This window comes from Balaenoptera musculus, chromosome 11 (genome assembly GCF_009873245.2).
Source record: "Balaenoptera musculus isolate JJ_BM4_2016_0621 chromosome 11, mBalMus1.pri.v3, whole genome shotgun sequence".
Lineage (NCBI taxonomy): Eukaryota > Metazoa > Chordata > Mammalia > Artiodactyla > Balaenopteridae > Balaenoptera > Balaenoptera musculus.
Window position 1 is genome coordinate 32,193,057 of NC_045795.1, and position 17,420 is coordinate 32,210,476.

Sequence of the window (17,420 nt, forward strand, 5' to 3'; positions counted from 1 at the left end):
TGTGTTTGCCTGGCTCCCTGCAGACTCTGCTTCTATTAGCTTAGTCTAGGGCTGAGCAGATTACAAAGTGCTATCAAATGCAGCTGCTCATTTAATCCACTCATTCATTCAACAAATATTTGATAAATGTTTCCTATGTGCCAGGCACAGTTTTAGAAGCTAGGGATAAAAAAATAGAGAAAAATTCCTGTCTTTCTGGGGACTTACATTTTACTGAGTGTAGAAAGACATACAACAAAATTAATCAGTTATATGGTAATGAGAGGAGAAAAGACAAGGCACAGGAGGGTGATAGAGATGGGAGGCTGCCATATTGAAGAGGGTGGTCAGGGAAGGTGACCTGAACAGACTTGGAGGAGGTAAGGGAGTGACCAGGGAGCTCTCTGGGAGAAAAGGGCTCCAGAGAACAGCAAATGCAAAGGATCTGAGGAAGAGCCAGAAAGGCAGCGTGGCTGCAAAACAGCCAGTGAGAGTAATGGAGCTGGGATGAGAGAGGTAAGAGGGTCACCAGATCCTGTGGGGCTGGTGGGCCACTGCAGGGGTTTTGGGTTTTACCCCAAGTGAGGTGGGAGCCATTGGAGGGTATGGCTGAGGAGGACATGACCTAACGAATGTGTTCACAGGGTCCCCCTGCTGGAGACCAGACTGTGTAGCAGGAAAGTGAGGTGACTGTGAGGAGGCTGTTGAGAGAGGTGGTGGAGGCTTGGAGGAGGGGGTGGCAGCAGAGGTGGTGGAGGTGTAACCAAGCAGGACCTTATGGGGTCTTCCCGGGACAGACCCCTCTCCCATATCCTCTGCTTTAGCTGCTCTCTGAAGTACCTAGATAACACTATCTGCACATTTTCTGAGTTGTTTGGCAGATGCTCAAACCACCACCAAATGGAAGAAATTAACTACGTGATGACCATGCGCTCGTAGCCCCCAGACCTAAGGGAACCTGAGGATTGATAATGTTCACCCCTGTGACACGGCCCCGTTACCTCACCATCAAGCAATCAGAGAATTGTGCTCGAGTTAATCTCCTACCCTGGGACTCCCCTCCCTCGCCTGGCCTTTAAAAATGCTTTCCTGAACCCCAAGGGGGAGTTTGGGTTTTTTGAGCACTCCTGTCCTGAACTCCTTGCTTGGAACCCTGCAGTAATCGCTGCCCTTTCCTTCACCACAACCAGGTGTCTGCAGAGAGGCTTTGGGGGGGGGGGGCGGGGGGGGCTGACCCAAGGTTGGTTCCCCAACAGGTGGGCGTCAGAGTCTGTATTTATTTGGAAAGGAGAAGTCACCCGTAGGGGTTGCCGATAGATTGGAGGTAGGGTTTGATGGAAAGAGAGGAGTCAAAACTGACTCCAAGCTTTGGGACCTGAAGAGCTGGGAGGATGAAGTTGCCTTTGGCAGAGATGCGGTGGCCTGGGGGCGGCGGGGAGCAGTGTATAAGATCGGGAGGACCCCGCCTTCTGCCTGGACGAGTTAAAGAAGTCCGGGAGGCGGTGGATTCCCACACGTGGGTACGGTTGACGTCTCCATTTCACAAGTGTGGACACTCCTGCACCGGAGCCCCGCAGGCGGGCCGGGTCACGTGCCGTAGGCGGGCGCCCCCTGGCGCGGGGAGGGAAGTGCGGCGGCGGTGGCGGCCGGAGCGCGGGGAGCCGGGCCGCCCCTCCTTGTACTTCGGCGGGAGCATCCCCGGCGGACGCGAGGACCGGGAGCTGTACGGAAGGATCGTGTCGCGGCTGCGGCGCTTTGGGGCGGAGCTCACCGAGCACGTGGCGACCGCCGATCAGGGCGCGCGCGGTGAGGCCGCCGGGGAGCGGGGCGCGGTCGGCCGGGAGGGCGAGGGCAGGTCCGGCCCCTCGACCCAGGCCCGCTCTCCTGCGGGGAAGCTCCCGGCAGGGCCCCTGCCCGATACGGAAAGGCGGCCCGCGTGCGTCCTACCTGTGAGCCCACTCTCCGCATTCAGTTACTATCTTGACCTTTGGGTCCTTCTTGGAAAACTTTGTCGGGCTCCTCCCGGAGGCGTTTGTAGAGAGGAGCAGAACGGAGTGGGCCGGGCTGCTTCAGCGAGATGCCTCACCCGCTGGCATCTTCTCTCCCACCTAGGACTAACGCTTTCCCTCGTGCTACCCCTCTTTGGGCCGAGGTATCAGCCCTCCCTCAGACCCGACAGACCCCAGCTCCCGCGACCACCGTCTCTCTCAGGCCCTCTGATCAGACTGTTACCAGTATGTGCTGCTCCTGCGGTGTGATTGGCCCAGAATCTGGCTGACTTTCTACTTTGGAAATGGTGCCAGAACTCTTGTACTTCTCAGAAAACCTTAAGTGTTTTCCCCTTTCCCCACCAGGGGCAGATCCAGGATCTGAGGGACCCAATGCAATTCTGGGCGACCTCTTTCAAAAGACGAAATCACAAATCACAATTGCTGGGGCTTTGGGAAGGGCCTGTGCAAGCCAGGGACCCTGAAGCTTAAGTCTTTTTGGTTTCGGGGTCTGTGCCCCCCTGCCTGGTGGCTCTCCAACTTTACTGTGCTCAACAATCATCTGCGGGAGCATGTTGAAAATGCAGATTCTGGGATAAAGCCTTAGAGTACACTTTTAACAAGTTCTCCAGTTATTCTGCTCTGATCTGGGGGGCTGTGAGCCTCGTGCTCCTAGTGGATTTTAATCAAGCTGGAAAGCTGGGCTCCTTGCCCCGTGACCCCAGCGCCTCGCCTGCCTTCCTTGCCAACACCCCTACTGGTTACATTCTGCATTCCGGCACTGGTTCTCAAACTTACCTGGCTATGAGAATCACCTGGAGAGCGGCCTGGGCTCACTGACACCTGGGTCTTTGTAGTTTGGTCAAGTTCTCGGGTGGTTCTCATACCCACCACAGCTTGAGAGTCTATGAGGCCCTAGTTTCCCTGCACGGGGCCAGCCTCTTGGTACTGCCTGCCTTTCCCCCACCTGGGATGCGATTCCTCATTCTCTCCACCCCGATCACTGACCCACGGTGAATTAGTTCTTCCTTCCCTTCATCTCATCTGTATCACTCCTCTGGCCCTAATCACACATCCCCTTGCACAGGAGTGAATTTTTCTTTCGGGCTGTTTCATTTCCTCACTCATTTTCATGGAATCTTAGTGTTGGGTGGGCCCCTGGAGGTCATCTCTTCTGTCTCCCCGCTTCCATGAGCAGGGTGGGCCTGGGAGGGTCGAGAGCAGAGGAGAGGAACTGAGGACCAGGGCGAGCCGTTGACCAGCTTTCCCTCAACCACAGGGGAAGAGGCTGCTGGGGGCGACAGGCTCATCCATGAGGGACCTGGCCTGGCTGCAGCAGGCAGAGGGTGAGTGGCGCTGCCCCCTGCCTGCAAACTCCCCTGGGGTCTTAGATCCCCTGGACACGCCTGGCCTCCCCACCTAGAAGGGACTTTCTAGAGCTCCCTCTCCACTACAGCCAGACTCTGTCATGTCTCCCTTACAAACCCGAGTGAGCCTTGGTCTCCTCTTTCTTCCCAGTGGTTGTGTAGAAGTGGCCCAGCCCTCTCTGGGTGTAGGCTACGAGCTGGGCCGGGCCGTGGCCCGCAATAAACCAGTCCTGTGCCTGTTCCGCCCGCAGTCTGGCCGAGGTGAGCACCCCCAGCCCTGGATGGCCGCCCCTGCCTCCCTCCCCAGCTCTCTGAGGACCCCACCCTCCGCTCCTTCCTTGCGGGGGGGGGGGGGTCTGAGCACAGTGCCCACCCAAAAAGGGACAGGAAAGGGAGGGGAGGGGGGAGTGTGGGAGGGAGCCACCTTCACCTCCCTCCTCCTCCTCAGTGCTCTCAGCCACGATCCGGGGAGCAGCCGAAGGCTCGCGGGTCCAGGTGTGGGGCTACGAGGCGGAAGAGGCAGCGGCGTGCTGGATGGATACTTTGCAGCGGATCCTCCCGAGCGGGAGGCTGCTCCCCTGGCCCCCCCACTTGACCTCACCCCAGCTTATTAAATTCTCCTGACCCCAGACTTGCTCTAGTACCATTCCTACCCCTTAGCCCCAGTACCAGATTCATGGCATGTTTACAATTCTAACTTTCCATCTGTGTGAGAGTGGGGTGGGGGCAGGTCCCCCATAATATTCTCTTAACACCCCACTTCACTTCAAGATGTAGAGACCCTTTAAAGGTCCACAGGCCCCCAAGACGAGGATACTTCCTAACGCCCTCAAGCTCCCCCCAGGAACACTCAGGAGTGTGGAGGAAGCTGATCGATCGTGGGAGTGGCCATTCCTCTCTGTCTCTGATGCAGGGCTGGGTCTGAGGCAAGTGGGCCAGCCTGTACCTGGTCCTGTACCACGTGGACCTTTATTTCCCTTTATCGGTGTAAGTCACACAGGTCTGCTGTGGACTTTCTCTTAGGATGGAAGTCTGGACGCCTAAAGAAAACAGTAAAGGAGGAGGAGGGTTGGGTGTGTGAAATGGAGGGGGAAGTTGAAGTGGCCCATTGAGGAAGCTGTCTGGTCTGCTTCCAGAGAAGTATATGAAAAAAAGTTTATTCAGTGAACAGAAGACGGTGCCACAGACACTGGTAACCGCCTACCCTCAAGACAGGGGGAAGGGTGCACTCCTGAGCCCGTGGCCCCAGGACTCTGGCGGCTCCAGCGCTCCCTGCATCCTACCCCTCAATCGTAGCCCTCGTCGTCTTCCTCCTCGTCGCCAAAGAAGAAAGTCTCTCGGTCCAGGTTCTCAGACTCCTCGTCATAAGAGAAGCTGTCATTGTCCAGCTCCTCTTCAAACTCATCCTGCTGCCACTCAGGCACATCGTCCTCGTCGTCATCGTCGTCCTCCTCCTCCTCCTCCGCCTGCAGCCCCGAGGAGCCCTGGGGCCTGGGAGAGCGCCACGCTCAGCCCCAGAGGAAGCCTGGCGCCTCCCACGCCCCCTCCGTGGCTCTGCCCCCTCCACTCACTGACTGCCGGGCACGTTGGATCCTTTCGCCTCCCGGGCCTCCGATGATGGGCTCTGGAGACCAACCCGGAAATCCTGGCAAGGAGACGGGAGGATGCGGGGAGCAGGAGAGTAGAGGACACGGGGCCTCTGTACCCAGCCTCGCTTCACCCAGCGTCCCCTGAGGGCCGAGGGGGAACCGGCCCCTGCCAGGAATGCCCCCCCCCTCAGCACTGCCCTCCACAAGCCACTGCCTCTGTGTAATATGACTCAGAGGTGGTCTCCAGAGACCCAGGATACTGCGGTGAGGCACCACCCCCGCTTCCCATGTATGTTCACGCCTTTTCTGCCCAAGTTACTACCAGTCTGTAAGCTCTCTGAGGGTGGGATTCCTAGTTTAGACTAGACATCAGAGTGTTAGAGCCAGAAAGAACCCCAGATCCCCTATTCCGGTGGATGCCAGTCCCCTGCCCCCAGTCCTAGGATTCTAAATCCACGTCTGCAAAGAATCTTCTGAAAAAGCTCCCCAAGTGATTCTGGGGAGCAAGCAACTGGCCAAATACCCTTGATCTGGGATAACCAACTCCATTTTGCAGGAAATGCCAGGTGGCTAAGGGGCAGGCCTGGGAGCTGGGATGCACACCAGGTCCATTTGCCCTTGACGCCTTTCCTTCAGGATCCCCCAGGGCGGCCGGGCCAGCTGGGCGGCTACCTGGGTGGAGTGCTGCAGGATGGCCAGCAGCCGCTCCTGGATCCGCCGCAGCAGCTCCAGGCCCGTGCTGAGGTGCTCTGCCCGCAGGAGGCGCAGCGAGGAGGCCAGGTCTCTGCAGCGCAGCAGGGTCTCTTCTGCAGAGGGGGCAGGGTATGGGGGCTCCCTCCCTTCTTCCTCTCCTTCCACATATGCATACTGGACGCCCACTATGTGCCACCCACATCTACCGGGGCCTAGTGCCTAGAGGTGGGGACAGGTCGTAACCAAAGCAAAGGTCGGGTGAAGGTCTGTGTACTGTGTACCTGAGGACTGGAACTTTATAACGGCGATAAGGCTATGAAGGGCAGGAAGGGGACAGAATGAAGGTGGGCAGCTGGCTCTGGTCACCCACCCGTTTTGTGTGTCGGGGCTGGGTGCTGGGGGAGAGGGGGCAGGAGAAAGCACCGATGCACCGAGCGGGCAGGGGGCTCACCCAGGAGGATCTGCAGGGCGTTGGTGTGCAGCTCCAGGGCCTCGGTCTGCTGCTCCACCACGTCCATGTGCTCCGTGTCCTGATTGTAGAAGCTGTACACGCAGGCGTAGGCCAGCACCTGCGGAGCCCAGGCCACCGCTCCCGCTGAGGCCGCCTCCCGCCAGCTTCTTCCTCCCTCCCTCCCTCCCTCTCCCAGCCCACCAGACCCCTGGGCACATCGCCCCCCTGCCCCGCCCCACACCTTTCGAGCCTGCTCGAGACCCCGGCAGGCATCGCTGAGGAAGGTGAAGGATCTGGGCGGGGGCACCTCGTGGATGGCAGACGCGCGGTTCCGCAAGTTCACAGCAAAGTCCTGTGCAAGGAAGGCGGTCAGTGCCAGCACGCGCATCCCCACCCAGTCAGAAGAGCACTCATCTCCCTGGGACCTCTAGCCTCTGCCCAGCCATCTGGCCCAGCCCTCTGACCTCCTCACCGACCCAGCCGTCTCCGCCCTGCTCACCCGGGCCTGGTGATGGAAAGTACACCTCTCATTATAGTCCTGGAACCGCTTCTCCTGGCGAGCTGCTTTGCTTACCTGGGAAAGACACGTCGAGAGGGCTGTCGGGTGCTTGGCAGGGCAGGATGAGGTTAATAATCAGATCAACTACCATTCATGGAGGCCTTCTGATGCCTTACCCAGGTTTTCTCATTCAGTTCTCATAACTGTGAGGTAGGTCAGACTATCATCCTCTTTTACAGATAAGGGCGCTGAGGCCTGGACAGGTTAACTGAGTACACAGCGGAGCCAGGCTCTGACTCAGAGTCCTCGCTCTGCTCTGCGCTGGTGCTTCCTGGGAGTGCCCAGCCCACCCCGGCCTCTGTAGCCACCTCGGTGTGAGACGTCCGACTCTGGAGCTGAAGGTCTTCATGCATAGACCTCCCAAGATAGAACTCTCAGCACCTGTAGGCCCAGGTGGCTTCTGTCTTCTCCCCACTGAGCCTTCGTACCAACAGCTGTTCGGCTGCTTGGGACACAGAGACGTCTGTGCCCAGGCCCTGCCGGCAGCATCTCATCCTCACTGCCCTTGGGCCTCTGCCCCCTCCTTCCGGCGCCAGCCCCTTACCATGGCGGAGCAGTTGTAATAGTCTTTGTGATTTGGCTTCCAGGACTTGAGGCAGCGCCAGCAGAATCCATGGTTGCATTTGGCACAAGTCATGCTGTGGAGGAAGCTAGCTGGTCAGAGGGCTCCTGCCTCTGGCCAGGGCCACACCAGGAATGCCCAGGGCCTGGACACACCACTGAAGATGCCCTGGTCCCTCTCATGCCCTCTTAGTCTCCTTAACCGTACCAATCCTTACTGACCACACCCTGGCTTCTGAATTCCCCTATACAGCGTAGGCTTAAAAGTGGGGGAAGGAACACTCAGATCCAGGTATCACTCTGGAGGGTGCCGTGAAGGTGGCTGAGTAACTGCCCTTGTCTGCTGAGCTTTCGGGTAGGCCCACTGCCCCTTCCTTCCGCCAGGCCTCCCACCCTCTCCCATGCCCCCCGACCCTGCCGGTGCCCACAGTACCCCCTTCTTACTGCAGACACCCCTCGTTCTTCTCGATGGGAGCCTGACAGCTGGGACAGCGCTTGGAGATGAGCTTGGCCAGATGCTTGCTCTGGGCCTCCATGCTCATGCCATCGTAGTAGCCACCATCATCCACCCACTGAGACATGTGGCCACAGCTGGCAGGGTAGTGTGCCTAGAGCAGGAGGGGCAGTGAGGACGCAGCCCAGCCTTACTGCTGGGAGGGAGGGAGAGGTCAGGTCTGGAGGATGGCAGTGTGGGGAGGACAGGGAAGAGTCCTTGTGGGTGGCAGGGAGAGGGGTGGATACCGGCTCCAGGGCAGAGCCAGGGTGGGCACCCACCTCAGGGAAGCTACAGTTGAAGCAGGAGGCCCAGCCACACTTGGAGCAGGTGGTCCCACAGCCCAGGCCCTGGCGGCACAGGATGCGGTCGCAGCCCTGGGGGTTGGTGCACCAGGTCAGGTTGGCACAGCTCTCCACGTAGCCACGCAGGAGGGCCTTTTCGTACTGTGGGGACACAGGTGCCACGAGGTGAGGGCCTGTCTCTCCGGATGCCACACCTCCGGGCCCCCCGCACCCCGCGTGTCAGCCCACTCCCTGGGGCTGAGCACTGGAGCCTCTCCGAGGAGGCGGTACCTTGGAGATGACCTCTGGCGAGGAGACGATGGTGCGGATGAAGGCCCCCGTGGGCTGGGCGGGGCAGTCGGCAATGGGGCAGGTGCAGTTCAGCACAAGGTTCTGCTCAATTCGAGTTGTCAGGTACTCATTCCAGCAAGACTGGGAGGGACACAGGAGCAGCCGCTCAGGGGCGGCACAGGAGCAGCACAAGTGTGACTCACCTAGCACCCCTCCCCGACGGCGCACGAGGCCAGAGACAAGCCTGCTTCTACGTCAACCTCGAAACTGACCCTAAGCTTTCCGGCCTCCGTGAGTCTTCCTGAGATTGGTCCAAATTACAGTTCACTTTGAGGATGTGCGGGCCGTGGTAATGTAATTATAATTATTGTTGGGATGGATGTGAAGGGAATGGGTAAAGAGAATCAAGAAAAAGGAGAAGATTGAAGTTCTAAGAAAGATTTGGAGACAGCAAGAAGGTCAGAGAGAAAGGAGGCCTGGGGGGCTGGCCAGGGTCACTGCACCGCAGCTGCAGCCTCGCCTCCCGGCTCCACTGCTCACCTCAGTGCCTGTCTCGATGCTCCCGCTTCCCCAGACTCAGCCTCCTCCACAAAGCAGCCTCGCCAGCTGCACCCCCAAAGCCTAATCAGCCACCCCACCGCTCCCCCAGTCCCCAGTGCTGGAGCCGTCGCAACTCTTGAATCCTTTTCTTGCTTCCACGTCACTGCCCCCGCCAACCCAGGCCATCATCCCCTCAGCCCTCAACTGCCGCGGGAGCCGGTCCCATCAGTGCGCTTCCTTCTCCCATCGCTCCTGACACCATGAGCACCCGAGCCTCCAAAAGACTTCATTAATGACCCTTTCCCTCACACTGCCGATGGCCGAGCTTCCCCAAATGATGCATCCAACCCCTGAAGAGTCCCCCAGGTGGTTTCAAAGCTCCAGGATAAATAAGAAGCACTTCACCGGACTATTTTCACTCAAAGTACTAAACAAAACCAACCCCTTCTATAGTAAAACAAGCCCAGATAAACTGGGAAGTTGAATGCAAAATTCTTGCATTTTTGAGATCATACAGGGGAAATTTCTCCAAATTCAGACCCCCACGCTTGCAAGCACACAGGCCATGAGGGCCCCTCACCACCATGGGGTGGGAGCCCTGCCCTGTAGGACGAAGGCCAGCATCTCAGTTCAGAGCCCACTCCACTCCCACAAGGAGCCCCTCTGCTTTGGGTGTGCCCTTGGCTTTTGCTGCCCAGCCAAGTGGAATACGGTCTCCAGCCTGGACTCCCCCTCCCGCTCTCTGCCACTCAAGCCTCACCCTGGGAAGCCACCTCCAACTGCTCCAGACCCCAGGATTTCCCGTCTGATCGCTCCTGCATTGCCACTGGCTCCCCTTTAGCTGGGACCTCTGCCATCAGCCTGCTTTTCCTCAGTCCCATTTTCTGGCTCCCCGTCTCTTCACCTCTACAGGATGGGGGTACAGTTTGGGCCTGCTCTTCTCTCCCTGGGTGTTGCCAGCCAGGCCTCTCCACTTAATTCCAAATTCAAAGATCCACTGTCCACTTGCCAGTTCCACACAGGTGTCCAACAAAGCAAAAGCAGCTCAAACTTCACTTGGCCAAAACAGATTGAATTTCCCCTCAAAAATCTGCCCTCCAGCCCAAACATTTCCCCCAACTCAGTAGAAGATGACACATCCCCTCCTCCCAGATGCTCAGGTCAAAAACCCAGGAATTGCCTTGATTCCCTTGTCCTAAGCCACCAAAACCTGTCAGCTCTATCTCCAAATGCGTCCCAATCCGTCCACTCCCCTCTTCACTGTCCCTAGGCCCAGCTGCCACCAACTCTTGCCTCTTTGTACAACAGTCTCCAAACCAGTGTCCCTACTTCCACTCTTGTTCTGTCCAAGTCTTTTCTCCACAAAAAGTGATCTTTTCAAAAATGGAAATCAGATCATATAATCTCCCTGCTTAAAACCCACCAGGGCTTCCCATAAAGGCCACTGTCCACCAACCCAACCCATCTGGGCCCCTGTCCACCTCCCAAATCGCCTCTCCTTCTGCTGTCCCACCAGCTTGCTCACCTACCTCACAGAACTATTTTGGGAATTAAGCAAGATGATGTGTGTAAAACAGCACAATGGCCCAGAGTGAGTCCCCCATAAATATTAGCTGTGGTTAGTATTAGCTCTCGGGTCCTTGCCAGTTGGGGTTTCCCCACTCCCTCACGCAGCACCCAGAGCTGTGCACGTAGTAAGTCCATGACAAGTATTAGTTGAATGAAAAAGTGAAAGTGTAAAGGAAATAATTAAGAACCTGGAAAAAGGGAGCAGAGGCAACTATGTGAGAAGAGTAACCTGAAGCCGAGCAAAAGGGAAGGAGAAAAAAGTACAACTACACACGCATGCAAACACACACGGCCCCGGTCACCCACCACTGGGGCAGCGCTGCTGAGAGAGGCGACTAGAATTCAGGGCAACAAGGGAGCTCATCCTGCTAAGTAGATGGGTTTGGGCACCGGTCCTACAAGCTGTGAGGCAGGGAAGATGAGGCACTCAGTACCCAGCTTCCTGCCTCAGCCCCTCCCCAGCTGAGGACTACTCCCTCTCCATCTACAGCCTTCTCTGCCTCAACTTTACAGCAGCCTGACTTCTCATACTTCCCTCTGCTTTTGTGCTATTTTTTGGATTAAACCATTCCTTCTTATTTTTATATTAAATGAGAGTATATATGGTAAAAAAAAGTGATGATGTTCTGGGATAAAGAGCCTTGAACGGTGATAAGGAAACCATAAACTACAGTCATCACCAATTTTATAACACTTTTCATTTAGAAAGTACCTTGATTCTGTATATGTGTGTGTATCTATCTATCTACCGACCTACGTACCTACCTATAGTTCTCAAATTTGGCTGAACACTGGAATCACCTGAGGAGCTTTTAAAACTCCAGATGCCTGGGTTTCACCTTCAGAGATTCTAATTGGTCTGGGGCATAGTTTGAGCATCGGGATTTTTCAAAGCTCCCAGTAATTATAATATGCAGCAAAATTTGAGAACCACTGACACATACCGCCAGATCCTAACAACCTGTAGAGTGTCAAGGCACCACTTACGATGACAAAACCAGTTTAAGGGAGACTAAGAGACTCGTTCAACATTGCCCAGGACGGGAAATGGCAGTGCTGGGGCTGGAGCCCAGAAGTTCCCAAGGAGTTGTATTGTCGGGCAAGAGCCGGGAAAGGAGAGCAGCTGGCAGGGCCTTACCTTACAGCAGTAGTGCATGCAGCACAGGGAGGGCAAGTCGTCGTCGGGCTCCAGAGGGCTGACACACACAGGGCAGTGGGCCGGGCGTGCAGGGGCAGCCTGGGCCTGAGGGACGCACAGCCCGGCCGCCAGCAGCAGTGGCTCGGGGTTATCGCTGTAGCGCTGCAGCAGCTGTTCGGCGCCCCAGTGGGAATGAGCCAGAAGGTGCTGAGCCACGTCTGGCTCTAGGTTCAGCATCTCCTGCACCTGCCGCACCGTGTGCTCCATCAACCCTTCCACCTCCTGGGGGCTCATGGTGCGGCCCGCAGGCAGCTGTAGGGATGCTAGGGCAGCCACAACTTCGGGGCTTGAGGGAGAGAAGAGTCAGCGGTCAGTCTCGCTGCCCTGCTGACCCAACCTGCTAGCTGAACCCCACCCTGGTCCCACAGCCCCCGCTTGCACATCTCCATCCACACTTGCTTAACCAACCTGAGGATAACCATCCAACCAACTGTCAGAGCACAGCCTCCACAGGAGCATTTGTAAGGGGGGGGGCTGGCAGTTGCAATGACTGGGGGCACTACAGGAATCTAGTGGGCAGGGGTCACGATGCTAATTGACCTACAGTGGATGGGACAATCCTACTGCAGGTCCCGCCCAAAATACTACCAGGGTGTCCGGTGAGAAACAATCTACAGCTTTACACCTCAAAGTGCAGTCTGTGGACCAGCAGCCTAAGTGTCACCGGAAGCTCAACTGAATTTGAACGTGTGTGCATGTGAAAGCTGGAGAAAGATTACTCTAGATAACTTGCTTTACACACAGTGTGAACAGCAGGCATAAAAGTAGAGCCGTAACAACTCCTGGTGAACTGGAGCTGATGTAAAAAGCTTTAGGGGTGCCAGCTACTTAGGGGAATCCTACGGCAAATTCCTCTGTAGAACAGACTTCCTGAAAGCTAGAATTTGTATATTTCACTGAGCAAAGTGCACGGTTAGTACTCAATACATATCTGCATAATATTTCAATTTTGCTTAGAATGAAAGACATCCAGAAAGGAGTTTACATGTCTGGGTCCCTTGCCTAAGGGTTGGCTTTAGGAGGCTGGGGAGAGCAAGGGCCCTGCTTGGGAAGGAGGCAAAGAAGGGGATGACGGTGCTGGGAGGGGGAATGAAGACTAGCAAAATGGGGGAGATAACAGGGACAGGGAAAACGGGGTTAGACACAGAAAGAAATGAAATATTTTTCCACTGGGAGCCTGACTTAGGCGCTACGACCCCTCCCATGTCACTGCAGTGCCATCCGTCCTGGGTGGCAGTAGGGGGACAGAGCTAGGGGTGGCTACCTAGGCTTGGAGGTCTCGGAGGTCTGGCTGCCACATAAGGGGACCTCTGCCTGACCTCGGCAGGGCCCCATGGGCTCCGGGCTGGCATACATCAGGATCTGGGGGCGGTCATCCCGTCGTTCCACGTAGCCCTGGCCCAGGAGGTGCAGGATGCAAGAGAGGACATCGGTGCTGGTACAGGCCACGCCCCCGGCAACAGCGTGGCCCAGGCTTCCAGGGGGATTTGGACCCTTCTGCCAGGCCTCCAGCACCTGGACGGGAGGAGAGGAAACAGGTGGGATGCTTTTACCCAGAGAAGACAGCTTGCCTGGGTTCAATGCCCGGCTCTGCCCTTACTAGCTGTGTGACTATGGATCAGTTACTAATTCATGCCTCATTTTTCTTATCTGTCAAATGAGAACAATAATAATAATAGTAATAATAATAATAACTCCACCACCACCTATCTCATAGTATTTTTGTGTGGATTAAATGACTTAATCATGTAAACTCTTAGAATAGAGCCTGGCACGTGGTCAGCACTCATGTCTGGTCTCTACCTTCTGTCTAACTGCCCGTCGGGAATAGAAAACCCAAATGGAAATGTCATCCTACCAGGTCTCGGGCTGAGACAGTTCACCTTCCCTGTGATGACCCCTGCCTCCAACCCCACCCCCAAGCACGACTCCCTACCTCTCCCACCACCATCACAGTCTCCTCTGCCTACCAGACAAACCAGCTGGTCGATGTGGAGGCCCTTCTCTCCGTGGGCTTTCAGAATACGGACAAGAAGACAGCTCAAGAGGTTCCTCTTCTGCTCCAGGGTTCGGCCCTCATCCTCCTCTACGTTCAGGTACGCCTGGGGAGGTAGCAGCCACAGGGCCTCCCCATGGGGCCAGAGCCCAGGCTCACGGAGCTGCAGCACGCCTGGAACCCGCTCCCAGTCAGCGCCCGAGGAGGGGAAGGGACAGAGGAGTGGGGGCAAAGGGGACCCCATTCTCATTCCCTACACCACCCCCACCCGGAGAGCCCCACCCCCTCGGAGCAGAGGCTCAGCCCAGCCCCCCTCGGACCTACCCCCATGTGGGAAGTCCTGACCCTCCTGCAGGGTCAAAGGGCCGCTGTCAGCGGTGAGGGGCAGGAGTGCCTGGAGCAGCAGCTTGGGGCTGAGGTCAGAATTCTTCAGCAAAGCCTCTACTGACACCTCCTGGTCAGGAGAAACAGGGCCAGTCAGGAGAAGACAGTCAAGGGAAAGGAAAATAAGAGGGAGGACAGAAGGAAGGAGGGAGAGACTTGAGAAGAATAGTGACAGACAAAGCAGAGAAGAAGACAGCTAGAGGCCAAGGAGCTGAGGCACCTCCGCCTGATTGAAATTCAACAGCAGCCACATCTGCACGGTGGACACATGGAGGGTCTGGTTCCCAAACTGCAGCTCAGCCCGGCCCAGCCACGTCCACTGCAGTCGCCGATGTGGTCCCACGTCCAGGACTGGATGGTTCTGACCTGGGAAAGTGTTGAGGGAAAATGTGGAGACAGAGTAGGGGAAACAAGGGGTCAGCGTGGAGGGGAGGTGCACCATTCGCCAAACTTTGCTAGTCTCTGTGGGGATCAGGGCCCAGCATTCACAGACACAGAGGTGCCTCGTCCAGTGCCCAGAGCTCAGCCTCCTCTGTGTCTGCCACAGGGACCTGGGAGCCCACCCTGAGCCTAGCCCTGTGCCAGGCGAGCTCCACGGCAGAAACACCAGAGAGGAGAGCTGGGTTTTGCTCCCAGGGAGCTGACAGCTTTAAAGACCCGTTAGGCTGGGTCTCTTCCTTCTCCTGTGAGCCTGGGCTGTTTGCTCAGACTAGAAAATGAGGATGCTGTCAAAGGGAGAGGGTATCAAAAGGAGCCAGCCTGAGAGGTGCTCTCTGGCCAAAGATGGGACAATGTGAAGATCAAAAAAAATAACACCTGCGATGAATCGAAACACATGAAATGTTTTAAAAGCCATGAGTTCATAATGATATATTTTTTTAAAAGACCTCACCAGTCATCTTTGGAGGAAGCTAGAGAACCAACACATTATTTTGAAAACTGGTTAAAAATAAGGGGGAGGAGAAGAGAATCAAGCCTTTCCTGTATAAACAGTACTTCAGGGTAACCAAAAAGCTGATGAGAGGAAGTTTCTCTTTATAGAGGAAGCATTCTGGCTAACAGATGGGGAGGGAATGACAAAAGTAGAATGTCACTAGTTCCTAACCCTAATGGCAATGAGAATGAATGAGCGTCTAGCGAACAGCTAATGGGAAATTATACATAACGTATAGATTGGACAGACAACAGTGAAATCCACTGATCCACTTTAACATCACAGAGAGAGACAGCCTCCAGAAGGAAGTACACGATACTACCTATGAAGTGTCCTTGCCCGAGAAATCAACCCTGAATCTGAATAAGCTCCTACATCTAAATATCGGTCTTCGGGAAAGCAGACAGAGTACTGTGCCTAGAGAACACCGTGTAGACACAATCAGCAAAATTCAGCCAGTGGACAACTCTATTTGGACAACTACCCAGTTTACTCTACAAACAATTGCAAGGGGGAAGAAAACAGAGGCAGGAACCTATACATTAAGGGAGACAGGAGATATAACTCATCAAATGTAATGTATGGGCTTTGTTTGGATCCTCAATAGGCAAAAAAAAAACACCTTAATTTTAAAAGCTCGAGATAATTAGGGAAATATGAATATTGACTGTATATTTGATAATATTAGGAACTGTTACTAATTTCTGTAAGTTTGATAATTGTAGTGTCCTTGCTTTTAAAAAGAGAGTCCTTACCTTAAATTTGAGGGCTAAGGAAAGCGGGTGGGGTACAAATGAAGCAAAATTGGCCATGAACTGATATATGTTGGTATACTGAAGTTTATCTATTCTGTCTACTTTTGCGTATGTCTAAAGTTTCTCATAGGGCTTCCCTTGTGGTGCAGTGGTTAAGAATCCGCCTGCCAAGGCAGGGGTCACAGGTTCCAGCCCTGGTCCGGGAAGATCCCACATGCTGCGGAACAACTGAGCCCGTGTACCACAACTACTGAGCTTGCGCTGTAGAGCCCGCGAGCCACAACTACTGAAGCCCTCGCGCCTAGAGCCCGTGCTCCACAACGAGAGAAGCCACCAGAATGAGAAGCCCACGCACCACCATGAAGAGTAGCCCCCTGTTGCCGCAACTAGAGAAAGTCTGCGTGCAGCAACGAAGACCCAATGCAGCCAAAAATAAATTAATTAATTAAATAAAATTTCTCATAATAAAATGATTTTTTAAATGACGGTGAAAATAAGCCATTCTGAAATAAAAACTGATAAAAGTTTTCCAACAATATTCCATCAATTAAGAGACTTCTTCGTAAACGAAGCGACAAAGGATTAATCACCAAAATATACAAACAGTTCATGCAGCTCAATAACAAAGAAACAAACAACCCAATCAAAAAATGAGCAGAGGGGCTTCCCTGGTGGTGCAGTGGTTGAGAATCCGCCTGCCAGTGCAGGGAACACGGGTTCAATCCCTGGTCTGGGAAGACCCCACATGCCGCGGAGCAACTAAGCTCCTGCGCCACAACTACTGAGCCTGTGCTCTAGAGCCCGTGAGCCACAACTACTGAGACCACATGCTGCAACTACTGAAGCCCACGCGCCTAGAGCCCGTGCTCTGCAGCAAGAGAAGCCACCGCAATGAGAAGCCCGCGCACTGCAATGAAGAGTAGCCCCTGCTTGCCGCAATTAGAGAAAGCCCGCTCGCAGCAACACAGACCCAACACAGCCAAAATAAATAAATAAAATAAACAAATAAATTAAAAAAAAATGAGCAGAACGATGCTTTGTGACCACCTAGAAGGGTGTGATAGGGAGGGTGGGAGGGGGACACAAGAGGGAGGGGATATGGGGGTGTGTGTACATGTATGGCTGATTCGCTTTGTTATACGGCAGAAGCTAATGCACCACTGTAGAGCAATTATACTCCAATAAAGATGTTGAAAAAAAAATCATTATGATGTGACAGCCACCATCATCCATTTAAAAAGTACAAGACAAAAAAAAAAAAAAAGTACAAGATAAGCTCTTTATCAGACATTTTACATCATTCCTTTTACTCCTTGAAATTAATTTCCATTTCACTTCCCCCCCAAATTTTATCCTGATGTAATACATTGATATTTTTACGCTTGACAGTCTTTTACTGATCAGTCTCTCATGTATCACAGCAACAAAACATGTATGCAAATTTGTTTAAAATTTGTTTCCCATAACCGTAAATAATAATTATTAAATTTAAAAAAATGAGTGGAAGATCTAAATAGACCTTTCTCCAAAGAAGACATACAGATGGCCAAAAAGCACATGAAAAGCTGCTCAACATCACTATTACAGAAATGCAAATCAAAACTACAATGAGGTACCACCTCACACCAGTCAGAATGGCCATCATCAAAAAATCTACACACAGGGCTTCCCTGGTGGCAGAGTGGTTAAGAATCCGCCTGCCAATGCAGGGGTCACGGGTTCAAGCCCTGGTCTGGGAAGATCCCACATGCCATGGAGCAACTAAGCCTGTGCACCACAACTACTGAGC

General features: G+C 54.5%; 2 protein-coding genes across 4 annotated transcripts in view; one reads left to right on the top strand and one right to left on the bottom strand.

Annotated features, from left to right (window-relative positions):
* The first annotated feature begins 1,391 nt into the window (after positions 1 to 1,391).
* On the top strand, positions 1,392 to 3,948 carry DNPH1 (2'-deoxynucleoside 5'-phosphate N-hydrolase 1). Its single transcript, XM_036870143.1, is given in 5 exon segments — positions 1,392 to 1,785; positions 3,247 to 3,313; positions 3,486 to 3,595; positions 3,783 to 3,860; positions 3,863 to 3,948. Coding segments are annotated over 5 exon segments (735 nt in total).
* Positions 3,949 to 4,466: 518 nt separating this feature from the next.
* Positions 4,467 to 17,420, bottom strand: part of CUL9 (cullin 9) — a 39,161-nt gene continuing 26,207 nt past the window's right edge. The window contains exons 27-41 of one of the 3 annotated variants that reach the window (XM_036868946.1): positions 14,163 to 14,308; positions 13,883 to 14,012; positions 13,533 to 13,732; positions 12,827 to 13,077; positions 11,503 to 11,848; positions 8,256 to 8,396; positions 7,962 to 8,126; positions 7,632 to 7,795; positions 7,171 to 7,264; positions 6,567 to 6,641; positions 6,309 to 6,419; positions 6,068 to 6,185; positions 5,596 to 5,729; positions 4,906 to 4,979; positions 4,467 to 4,825 (exon numbers count right to left, since the gene is read on the bottom strand). In XM_036868946.1, coding sequence (XP_036724841.1) covers positions 4,621 to 4,825; positions 4,906 to 4,979; positions 5,596 to 5,729; positions 6,068 to 6,185; positions 6,309 to 6,419; positions 6,567 to 6,641; positions 7,171 to 7,264; positions 7,632 to 7,795; positions 7,962 to 8,126; positions 8,256 to 8,396; positions 11,503 to 11,848; positions 12,827 to 13,077; positions 13,533 to 13,732; positions 13,883 to 14,012; positions 14,163 to 14,308 — 2,354 coding nt within the window. In that variant the 3' untranslated portion in view covers positions 4,467 to 4,620. The remainder of the gene's footprint in view (positions 4,826 to 4,905; positions 4,980 to 5,595; positions 5,730 to 6,067; positions 6,186 to 6,308; positions 6,420 to 6,566; positions 6,642 to 7,170; positions 7,265 to 7,631; positions 7,796 to 7,961; positions 8,127 to 8,255; positions 8,397 to 11,502; positions 11,849 to 12,826; positions 13,078 to 13,532; positions 13,733 to 13,882; positions 14,013 to 14,162; positions 14,309 to 17,420) is intronic. The other 2 variants (XM_036868947.1, XM_036868948.1) reach the window with 2 other exon arrangements.